Source organism: Alligator sinensis, unplaced genomic scaffold, assembly GCF_000455745.1.
Source record: "Alligator sinensis unplaced genomic scaffold, ASM45574v1 scaffold413_1, whole genome shotgun sequence".
NCBI classification, from domain to species: domain Eukaryota; kingdom Metazoa; phylum Chordata; order Crocodylia; family Alligatoridae; genus Alligator; species Alligator sinensis.
In genome coordinates, this window is record NW_005842308.1 from 1430991 (window position 1) to 1442454 (window position 11464).

General features: G+C 47.9%; 1 protein-coding gene across 7 annotated transcripts in view; it reads left to right on the forward strand.

Moving 5' to 3' along the window:
• Positions 1–11464, forward strand: part of SMAD9 (SMAD family member 9) — a 68453-nt gene that overhangs the window by 26535 nt on the left and 30454 nt on the right. For 6 of the 7 annotated variants that reach the window (XM_025209796.1, XM_025209795.1, XM_025209799.1 and 3 more), the window contains 2 exons: positions 9052–9186; positions 11209–11430. In XM_025209796.1, coding sequence (XP_025065581.1) covers positions 9052–9186; positions 11209–11430 — 357 coding nt within the window. The remainder of the gene's footprint in view (positions 1–9051; positions 9187–11208; positions 11431–11464) is intronic. The other variant, XM_006028385.2, reaches the window with a different exon arrangement.

Genomic DNA, 11464 nt, shown 5'->3' on the forward strand with positions numbered 1-11464 from the left:
AATCACGGTGGGGGAGTCCCAGTCCCTGCACAAGAAAATGGAGGTGAAGAATTTGTTAAAGAGGTCTGCCTTCTCCTCTGGCGCAACCACCAGATTGCCCAGCGCATCTTGCAGGGGCCCCACATTTCCCGGTGCCTTCTTCATCTTCCCTATATATTTGAAAAAGGACTTTTTATTATCTTTGATCTTGGACGCTAGTCCTAGCTCTATGTCTGCCTTAGCTTTCCTAACAGCCCCCCTACAGGCCCAAGCAGTGGAGGTATACTCTTCTTTGGAGATATCCCCCCCTTCCACCGGGTGTATGCCACCTTTTTGGCAACCAGGCAATTCCGGACTTCCTTGGTGAGCCAGGGAGGCTTTTGGGCCCTCTTGCCCCGCTTGCTTCTTGTTGGGATCATCACCCCTTGTGGATCCCCCAAAAAAATTTTAAAAAGGGTATAGGTCTGATACATTGCCAGTTGATGATGGTTGAAAGATGCCCATTGATTGATATGCCTGTGGATTTTGGGTCAGCTCCCTGATTTCTACTACAGTAAAGTTAATATAATTCATGGTCCATATTTTGAACCTCTTACACTTTTACATTGTTTTAACATGTCAGGGATATGTTGATGCTTGTGTTATTCAATAGAATGGATGAAATTTGTATTGCTGTCATTATTCAAATTCAAGATGAGGTTTTTTTTCCCCAGGAGGCATGGGGAAAAAGTAGGGGTGCACCGATAGAGATTTTGGGGGCTGATATCTGTAGCCAATTTTTAAGGAGGCATATTGGCCAATACTGATCTGATTTCCAATACACAGCTTTTCAGTTTGAAGATCTGCATCCAGCTGGTAAGTCTGGTGTGGTGGAAGGGGAGGGATGGGGTGCCAGGGGGAGGGGGGCAGATCAAGGCCCCTGCAGTGAGAGAGGGAATGGGACTGGGGCAGGAGCAGGCACTTACCAGCCAGGGCGGGGAGGGGCGTGGGACAGAGCCACAAGTGGTTCTGAGCAGGTGCAGGATGGAGGCGCGGCTCATCGGAGGGGATGCTTGTTGGGGGGCAGCTCCCACCGCTGCACACAGCTCATCCGGTGCTCGTCTGGTGGCTCCCGCTGCTGCTCCCACCACTTGTCCAGGAGGGCATGGCTGGGGGGTGCCCCCAAATCTGCCCGACTGGGAAGAGCCTGGCCTCAGCACGCCCCACCCTGCCCCACGCAGATCTGGGGGCACACGCTCCCTCCCCATGCCCTCCTAGATGAACTGCACACAGTGGCAAGAGCCGCCCCCCACTCCCCATGCCTCCCCTATGAGCCATGCCCCCAGTTGGACAGCCCCTGCCCCAACCCCAACCCCACATCCTCCCTCAACAGGGGCCTTTATCTGCGCTCTGACCCCTTTCCCCTCCCCTTCCACCACACCAGACTTACCAGCTGCACACAGTTCTCCACACTGTCGGCTCTGCTCCTCACTGCCTATGTGCAGGACTGCAGCTGCACGCACACACAGGCATTTATTGGACAAATTATCAGCTGAATCAGGCCAATTTCTCATACAGAAAATTTTCTTTATATCGGTGCTAATCTGATATCGGAATGATGTATCAGTGCACATTTAGGAAAAAGAAAGCCTCATCTTGGATTTGAGTACAAGCCTGGGGCCAAAGCCAAAGCTGAGCTACCATCTGCCCCACCATCTGGAATGGCTTATTTGGTGGGGAGGAGGCACATAGCTGGGAGAGCACTGGGGAGACTGTGGGGTATGTGGGGGGTACCAAGTACCCTAATCTCCCACCCCCTGGCCTTTGTGTCTGTGTCTACCCCCCAACCCCCTGCCTCTGACACCCCTGCTCCCCTTCCCCCAGCTACCCCATCTCCACTAACCTTTTGCTTCAGCTCTGATCCTTCCAGCCCTGACCCAGTCCAGCCAAGAGCTGCTGCCAGTTCTTCTTGGCTGGACTGGGTTGGGGCCAGGGCCATACTACCACTGACTGCCCAAGAGGAGCAGAGCTTCAGCAGAATGCATGCAGGGATTGGAGGGTAGCGGGGAGCCAGGCCAGAGGAGCCAAGCTTTAGGGGGTAGTCAGTGGGTTGGGGGGGCAGGCTGCACGAGGAGCAGGGGGTGGGGGAAGCAGGCTGCAGAGGGGAGCAGGCACAGGAGGCAGGGTTTGGGGGGCAGGCACAGGCATGGAGAGGTATATGGTAGTCAGGCAAAAGTGGGATAGACACAGGCACGGGGAACAAGGATCAAGGGAGCAAGTGGCAGGGGTCTGAACTCTTGCCCCTCAGCACAGCAGTGTAGGGGGTGGGAATTTAAAACAGTCTTCTGTTAAAATTATAACAAATGTATACTTTTCCATGTATAGGCTCTAATTATTGGGGGGGTCATCTTAAATTCAATGTCATCTTGGATTCAGGTAAATACAATGTGAGGCAAGGCCAAGTTAACATAAGTGTGGAAGTCTTGGCTTGAATCCTGCTTAGGCGACTAAAACAACTCTCCTGATTTACACTTCTGTTTTTTTTCATGGATGAGTTCACATTTGAATCTTGTAGCTTAACTTTAATATGTTGAGTATTGAGAATTTAAGTCTTGTCTTTAATATTATAATTTTCAGTTTTATATGGAGTAGAGAAACTGTATTTTTAATTCTTAAACATCCACTTGACTTGGATGTTGTGAACACTGTAAGATTTCTTTTTGTTCTTCCTTTTTGTCTCTCTGGCTTTTTTGTGATTTCTTTCTAGTATCATTAACAGGGATTCAGGTTTTCTGTTTGCTGTGGAAAAACTGAGATTTTCTCCTTCAACACATTTTTCCCTTTGAAGGAGAAAAATGCAGGAAACTGTGGGTTTTGTCTTGCAGGCTGGCAGAGTTCCAGCCTGCAAGGGGATGCTTGGGGCTGTGGGAAGTGGGACCCAGGGGGCACTATGTGCATGTATGTGCACGTACATGTACGTGGCAGCTAGGCAGTGGTGAAGAGCAATTCCCATTCCTCTCTCCAGGTAAGTCTATGGGGGTGGGGAGAGGGACACAGGTGAGGTGTGAGAGGGGGTGGAGGGGCACAGGAGACATATCAGGAGAGGTGTAGCATGAAGCTACAGCCAGCTGGGGTGGACCAGCTGCAGGCATGAGCTGCCTCTGTGGCCCAGTGGGTGGGGCCTGGCATGGGAGGGAGTACCATGCTGCCATGGTGAGGCACCCCCTGCCTGCCCAGCAGCAGTGGGGGACACAACTATGTGTCACCACTGCTGTGCCTCACCTTAGTGGCCATGGTGGTGCAGTGCTGTCTCCCTCCCATGTCAGGTCCCTCCGGCTGGGCTGTGGAGGTGGCTTCTGTCCAGAGCTGGTCCAGCCTGGCTGCAGCCCTGAACCCCACTGTGGGTGTAGAAATCTGGGGGGGGGACATGCCCTCCCCACTCCCCCAATGCATGACCTGTGCCCAGTGGCAACATGTAGTGGGTGCATGGGGGTGCATGTGCACCCCCTGAGAGCAATGTTCCCTCTAAGGTGTAGCAATCTGTGAGCACGCTGTTTTGGTCCATGAGTGTGCCACTTCTGTCTGTTCCTGAATTGGTCCCGCCTCCCCCTTTCCGCATATGCCACTTCGCTCTGCCCCAGTAGCTCGGCCAAAGTTTCCCAGTGGGTCAGAGCGTCTACTCTTAAGCCTGTCCGAGTTTGCTGGTACAGTTATGAGGCTCCCAGCTCTTCAGTTCTCAATGGCTCCTCTTTGGAAGCTGGACCAGGGGAATGCTTGCATTCAGGAGCATTAGACTAGAGGGGACCTTCTGGGAAATCCCAGACGGGGCTCCTGCACATGCTGGCAGAAAACTGCAATGGGGTCCACAACATCCACTCCAGCCCCTTTCACACACCGCAGATCCGAGGCAGCCCCTGCCCCACAACCCCACTGTGTTGGGAGCGGGACACACAGCGGGAGCACCAAGACCTTTGCCATGGCAATGGCAGGATGTTTCTTAGGCAAGATGTGTTCAAACAGACCTAGACATCTGATCATGCCCCATGCTAGATGCTGGCAAAACCCCCACAGTCCTTGCACCTGGGAGGTCTCTCACTACTTCCAGGGGCACCAGCACCCCCTCTCCCAGCCCATCTCCCACTTCTGGCTGTGGCCAATGTCCAGGGCTTAAAGCTGAGAGGGGTAACCTTTTCCTTGCTCCTTCATGTGACCAGCAGAAGCCCTGAAGCCTGGAGCTATGACCCACCAATCTCCTCTCACAAGGCAGGTTCTCCATTCTCCCAACTGCCCTGGACCGGGGAGGCACATGGCGTCGGGGCTCGGGGCGAAGCTCACCCAAAGGGGCTGGGGAGCGGAGTAGTTCCCTAGAGCCAGAGGAGCCCGTGTGGTGCCTGGCTGTGCCCTAGCCCCCATCCCCGCCCCCACCTTGCCCGGGGAGGAGCTGCTGCTTGCCCCGCGCTGCTCTGCCTCCTGGCAGGGATGCCAGTGTGGTGAGGAGTGAGGAGTGGAGCAGAGCAGCCCCCATGCAGCCAAACGGTAACTTACTGCTGGTAAGTGTCCTACACTGGTCCTGGTGCCTCCACCACGCTCCACGCCCAAGGTTTACAGGAAGCCGCAGCCCAGCTCCTCTCTGGGCAGGTGCGCGGCATTAAAAAGTCACTGCACGGCAAGATTTTTTATCGTGTGCAGTTGTGCATGCGCGCAGCTTAGAAGGAACCTTGCCTGAGAGCGCTGGTGCACCCCCTGACAGCAGCGTTCCCCGCTTAGGTGATAGACGGGGGGGGCAGGCGAGAGCACTGGTGCCCCCCCTGAAAACACCGCCCAGAGTGTGGGGGCACCAGGAGAAGCAATCCACGATCATACTGACCCTGGTTGCTGATTGGCCACTGGGGCAGGCAAGTGTCCCCGCTGACTTAGGAGGCACCAGTTGCCCATGCCTGTGCCCACATCCTCTGGTCTATACATTCTGGTGGCTGGGGCTTAGGGGTGGAGTGCAGCAGGTCTGGAGGCAGGGGCACCACTCCAGCATGGCTGCGAGGGCTGTGGGTCAGGAGTGAGAAGCACCAGCAGAGCCAGGGGTCTCAGAGAGAGGGGCACTGGCAGGGAGAAGAGGGCTGTGAGTCAGAAGTGAGGGACACTGGCAGGACTGAGGGCTGTGGCTTGGGAGTGAGGGGCAGGAGCAGAGCACTGGCATATCAGGGCTGCTCAGCACCACTAAGCAATGCAGGGAGACAGCTGCAGCTGGACCCGTGTCCTGGTAACAAAAGGGGCAGGAGGAGCTCTGATTTTCCATGATAAAAATAACAAAATCAAGCACCAAAATATGTAGGTATTTAGATCGCATTTTATTATAATGATTGAGGCACTGGTAGGCTTCCAAATTGCTTTAAAATTGTAAATAAATCAATAAAACATTGTGTTCAACTGATACCTATATATATAGTGGCGTTTCATTTTGATTGTGGAAAAATACGGATTTGGGTTTTTTAATCAGAGAATTTGGGGGTTTTTTCCCCAGAGAATTCCTGATTTTTTAACAGAGAAAACCAGGATTCCTTGTCATTAATCATGTTAGCTCATGTTTAGCACCTTAGCAGATATATCCTGATATTCTGGGGCGCACAGATCTCTCTTAATTCTCTTTCCAGTCTGCTTACACACCTTTGTAGTCCCCCTGACTTCAGTAGAGCTGACCTGATTTACACCAGTGTAACAGTTGAGTCAGGCCACCTGTAAGTTGCTTTGTGGGGACAGCCTGATTTAACTTATTTCAACTGGAGTGGAGCTGTGCAAAACCACTTGGAATTCAGGTTAAGCTGCTTCCATTTTCAATACATCAGAGCTTATATCATTCTGGTTTGGCAAGATATGTACATCAGGGAGGGGTAGCTGATTTTATGTATTTTTAGAAAGGCTGTCATAGCTTTTGGTATCTTCTGTCTGTGTTGTAACTGCCTCTGTCACCAATATGGCAGATAATATTCTTTTCATTACCCTGATCTTCCTTGTCTGCTTCTCTCCTTTTTTTGTCACGTCTGTCTGTTGCATCTCCACAAGTTAGGCTGTACGTTTCTTAGAAGGGCTATCTCTTCTTACTATCTGTATAATGCCTACAACATTGGAGCCCCAATTCTGGGCACTACTGAAACAAATAATAGTCATTAATCTGGAGAGTACAATACTTGTTCTTTTGCAGGTTCCATGGTCATTTCATGAATCGGTGTGTATCCATGGTTGCTGAATCCAGCCAGATACAGAGCCAGCCAACATGCACAGACCATTAAAGGCCCACTTAAGTCTTCAAGATAGAGTTTGTGTGATACACAGGCCTAGCTAGATCTCTCCAAACAGGGGAAAATGTCAGCCTTGCTTTCTGTACTAGTATCTGGACTTCCTAAGTAGGATCCCACTGTTGCATGCACATTTGTAACTATTTTTGCATTCCAGTTGCATTTTACCCCTCTGAGGAGGGTTACACACAGGTCTGCTTTCAGGATTGAGGCGTATGTCGGGTTTTTCTAACGTGGAAACATGTCTGAGAGATGGTGTCTTTTTTAGTTTTCCAAAGCCTTCTGTTCCTTCCTGGGATGTGTTAGAATGGAGCCCTCATCCTAATCTACTATTCTGTAAATGACACCAATTGGTAATCAGAAGACCCTCTGGTAGATGATGTGTGGTATATTTTCTTTTGGTGTCTATTGTTCTTTGACAAGAATATTGACTAAATCAGAAGGGGGGTTAGCTAAGCCCTGCAGCACAGGGTGTGAGGGAGATAAATACCTCAGCTATTCTGGGTGTTTGCCAGGCTGTGTGTCAGGCTATTGTTGGTCAGTTGCCACTGGTCTGGACTAGCTTGTGGCTAATGAGGTGACAGCTAAAAGGAAGGAGTTTATCTTGATCTTAGTGAAAGTAGTCAGAGGGTGCATCTACATGAGACACCCATTGTGAAGTTGTTGAGAGTAGGTAAAATAAGAGTAGGCAGAAAAGTAGGTGGTACTGAACAGTAGCGTCCTGGCACGGTTGCCTGTTAGTAACTTGTTACTACTATGCAGTAGTGTCACATCATGGTTCATGTCCAGCAATGCTACTGCGCAGTAGTAATAACTTACTGTGCAGTAGTGTTCAGTAAGCGTGTCATCTAGATGCACCCAGATTTGAAAAAAGTAGCTTCCCTTTTAAAATGTTCTTTCGATGCTAATGATTACTGCCTACCTTGTACTTTCTCCTTTTTTGAAACAAGTTATTGAGAGAGTGGAAACTGGGCTAATCCCATGTGTACTCAATTGTTCTTATTTTAACAAATCAAAATAGTCCTGGACTCAGACAGTTGTGCTTAACATGGTGGCTGATTTTCTGGAAGAAGGAAAGGAGACTGATACCTGCTGATAGATCACATATATCAGCTTTCTGTCATCAACCCAGTGGTGCTCCTTGCAGGTGTGGGTGCTATGGCAACACTTCAGGGATTGAGCTCCTCATAAAGGAAGTTCTCAAAAGTTCATCATTGCCCAGTTTCTTTGCAAGCTTAGTGCTCCTTTGATGTGTTTGATCCAATGAAAGACATTATGTTAGGATATGGACTGGGAAGTCATGTTGTTGGAACCTGCCTCTTATGCCTCCCATCCTGCTGGTCTCTTGGAACTGCATTTTCATTGTTTCACAGAAATATGTGTTTGGGTGGAAGATGGGCTAAAGATCAATCCTAATAAGTAATGCTTTTGGCACCTCCCATATTGAATTGTCTGCAAGTACCTTTTGCACCTCAGGGACACATCTAGATGAGTGCACAAGTGTGGTTTGTGATGCCTCAAAGCTGTTTGAGGCACTGCATACTGCATGTGGCGCACATATGTCCATTCACCGTGCTGCTAATTTGCAGTACAGTGCCAGAATTTGAGACTGGGAGATCCTGGTGTAAAAAAAAAATCTCCAAAAGAAGCGGTGCAGCGCAGAGCCTGGCTATCCAGAGCTATATTGTGGCTGCCAGTCAGACTCCATGCAGCCGGATCAGTGCAGCTGCTGCCCCAGGAGGTCTCCAGGACCCCAGGTAAAGCTGCTAGCACAGGTTTTGGCACTAGCCTCCCCTACCCCATCCAGGATAATTTGACGTCTGCCAGAGCGCACATGCAGGGGCATAACCTGAAACACAAAGCAACTGCACAAATATGTGCTACTGCTATTTGTGCCATAGCAAATGCATGCCCCTACAGATGCACTCTCATCTGGATGCACCACTGGTATACAGGAGAGAGGCCACCACACGTGAGGCAGCCCAGGAACTTAGGGACCTTCTGCATTGTTTTCTTAGCCTAGAAGCTCATATTTTATCACAGTACATCACAGTGGCCTCCACTAGCACTTTTCTGTCTCATGTATAGCTCATTGTGGTTATACATATTTTTGCTACCTCCAGGCTAGACTGTTGTAATTTATTCCTCATTATTTTTTGCTTGCATCTGATACAGAGGCTGCAGGGGTTCCAGAGTACAGAACCTTATTTGCTCCTTGATGCCTGGGTAAGGCACTTCTTCCACTAAGTACCTATCTTCCACTTCCTGCCTGTCAATCACATCAAGGGCTTGTTGACAAGATGCTAATTTAGACCTGAAGTATTTTTGGGACTCTTCCCTTCCCCTTTCAAGGCAGTTGAAGTTAACCAGGTTGTCTTCCTCTCTGTTCTCCCACACAAACAGGGTTTTGGTTCACATTTATGGAACTCCTTACTTAAAGATGAATGCTGGTCTCCTTCCATGGCACTTGAGTTTGAGACTAGATTGAGACCAGAGTTCTGGGTCACAACAACTGAAATTAAACAGGATTTGTATCACTTTGGGCAGCATCCAAACTGCATATGGAAAGTCAGACATTTTGAACCAAAATCCAAAGCTAAAACTATAAGAGCATATTGAACTCCAGGCAGCTGAATCTGAACCAGTCCTGAACTGGAACTTGAAGAAGATGAATTCACACTTACAGTCTGGTTTTGGACCCTTTTCCTGTTAAACAGTACTGAAGTATATTGAATATTTACCAGGCAGAGTTGGTTATAATTTTCCAGCTTGTTGATCTCTATATCTTTATCTTTTATTTTAGTTGAAACACCACCTCCCCCTTACCATGCAAGAGAAATGGCAAACCAAAATGGACGATCAATGGATCCAGCAACCAACAGTCAGCTAATGCTGTCGTTGCCCAATGGAGGTAAATCTGCCGATGAAGAAACTGAAAGTAAATAACTATTTATATTACTCTCCAAAGAAAACTTAGTAGACAAGGAGTTATTACATTGGCTTTTGAGTAGAAAGGTTCACAGATCCTTAACATTGAGCTTTCAGCCACCTGTAAGATTAAGGACACAGCCCAGACTTATCATTCAGAAACAGTGTGGGAGTGATATAGAAACTTAGTTATTGCATTTCTGACACAGAGGGTTCTGATTTTACTTGCTTCTTTGTGTTCACAAAAGTTAAAAGAAATATTCATGAAAGCAAACATGATTATCTGGGTTGTAGGGACAAAGTTATCAAAAAAGGGGCGGGGCGATTATGTACTGCAACAAGAGCTATATCAAAATCAGGACTGATTTCTTTATCACCTTCAGTTCTGGAGTAAAGTGTTTATTCATCTTTAAACACTGTATTAGAAGCTTTATTATTTCCATCTTTATTTCTGTCTTGTATTACTTACTGTTTAGCCAGTTAAAGTCCATATCACAGCAGCATATTACCATCAAGTGCAAGAAGATCTGTTAAAGGTCAGTCTAATCCTAATGCCCTAAGGTTTAAAACACACCACTTCCTGTAGGCAATGGCACCTATAGGGTGATGTGGCTGGTGTCATGTCTGGTTGCCTTTGACTCTTCAACCCAAATAACCAGCTGCCTATTTTATAGCTAGGTCATGTGGGGGCAGCTTTGGGCAAGTGAGCCTTAAATACATACCTGTGGAGCTGTAATAAGAAACCTTAAATGCTCTGCCATCATGCCCCTAGAAAGAGCTATACAGAAGGCTTTTTGTGGGAGACATGGTAAAATTCAGGATGCCTGGAATTGTCTCATTCCCTTCCTGGAGCCACAGGATGGAGCAGCCTCATATCCAGTGTGCGGCTATTTCTGCAGTAGTATCTCTGAACCTCAAAGCTGGAAGACCCCCAGGCTCATCTGTCATTCACCTGTCTCCACAGAACATTAATCCATGGCATTTATGGCATGTAGAATCTCTCTGCACAGGATTTCTGTGGTCTGCTTCAAATGCAGGATAATCACAGTTGGTTTTGTTATTTATAGCACTATGATCCTACTCAGATGCCCATTCAGGTCTAGGGCATCCCTTGCACACACCTGTTAAAAGACAACCTCTTTAAGTGCTTGCATCCTAAATTAGGACAAGAAGATATAAATGTGTGTAGTAGACAGCTGGAGGAGAGAGGACGATGGTAACAGGATATGTGGACATGCATAATAGCCATGTGACAACAACCACATTCCTAGACACCCTTTTTTCAGAACAAATATCCCAAAGACATTTACAACACCTGCCTAGTCCCTCTCACTTAGAAATACATTCTAGCTAGGTTCCACTACTTTTTGGGTCTCATATGCCCTTGGTGGGTGGTCAGGATATGGTTCTTCATTAATGAGACAAATAAGGCTCAGAGGTTAAGTTCAAAAGGGCAGCTGTCCTTATTCTGAGCCTGAGGGATTAGGGCTTCCAATAGAAATGGTCTTTCTTGTGGCATTTTAGTATTTCTGTTCGTAGTCCCAGTTGGAAGCAGAATGTCCTGTAATGTGTGAAAAGAAAATAGTAAAGGGGGGGAATGCTTCTTTTTAAACCTCATGTTTTGGGATTAGAGTGAATCATGTTCTGGAGGAAGGGTCATCTTAGTTTTCATTTCCTGTAAACTACTTTGCTCCTCGTGTTCAGTGGTGCCACATAGTTGCACAGGCCCTGCAGCACAAACACAACTTGTAAAGTTTCCAGTGGAGTGCTTGGACCCTAATTCAGCAAAGAATTTAATTTTGTGTTTAACTTAGTGCAGAGGAGAATCAGTAGGTCTACTTACACACTTAAAGGTAAGCCCAGACTGAGGTTTTTTGTTGAATCAGGGCCAGGAAATTATGAAGAAATAGAACCTACTACTGAGACATCCAGTTTGACAAAGTTGACACTGACTGAGATGGGGCTCATTACAAGAGCAAGTTGGGGTATAAAGCAAATGTGACTGTGATCTCACTGATTTTATTTCTTACAGACTTCCGGCCTGTATGCTATGAGGAACCCCAGCACTGGTGCTCAGTTGCCTACTATGAACTCAACAACCGAGTAGGGGAGACTTTCCAGGCTTCCTCTCGGAGCATTCTTATTGATGGATTCACAGACCCTTCAAATAACAGAAACAGATTCTGTCTGGGACTGCTCTCTAATGTAAACCGGAACTCTACAATAGAAAACACCAGGAGACACATAGGAAAGGGTAAGAGCAAGCTTCCAACAGTGCTGGGAAAGAG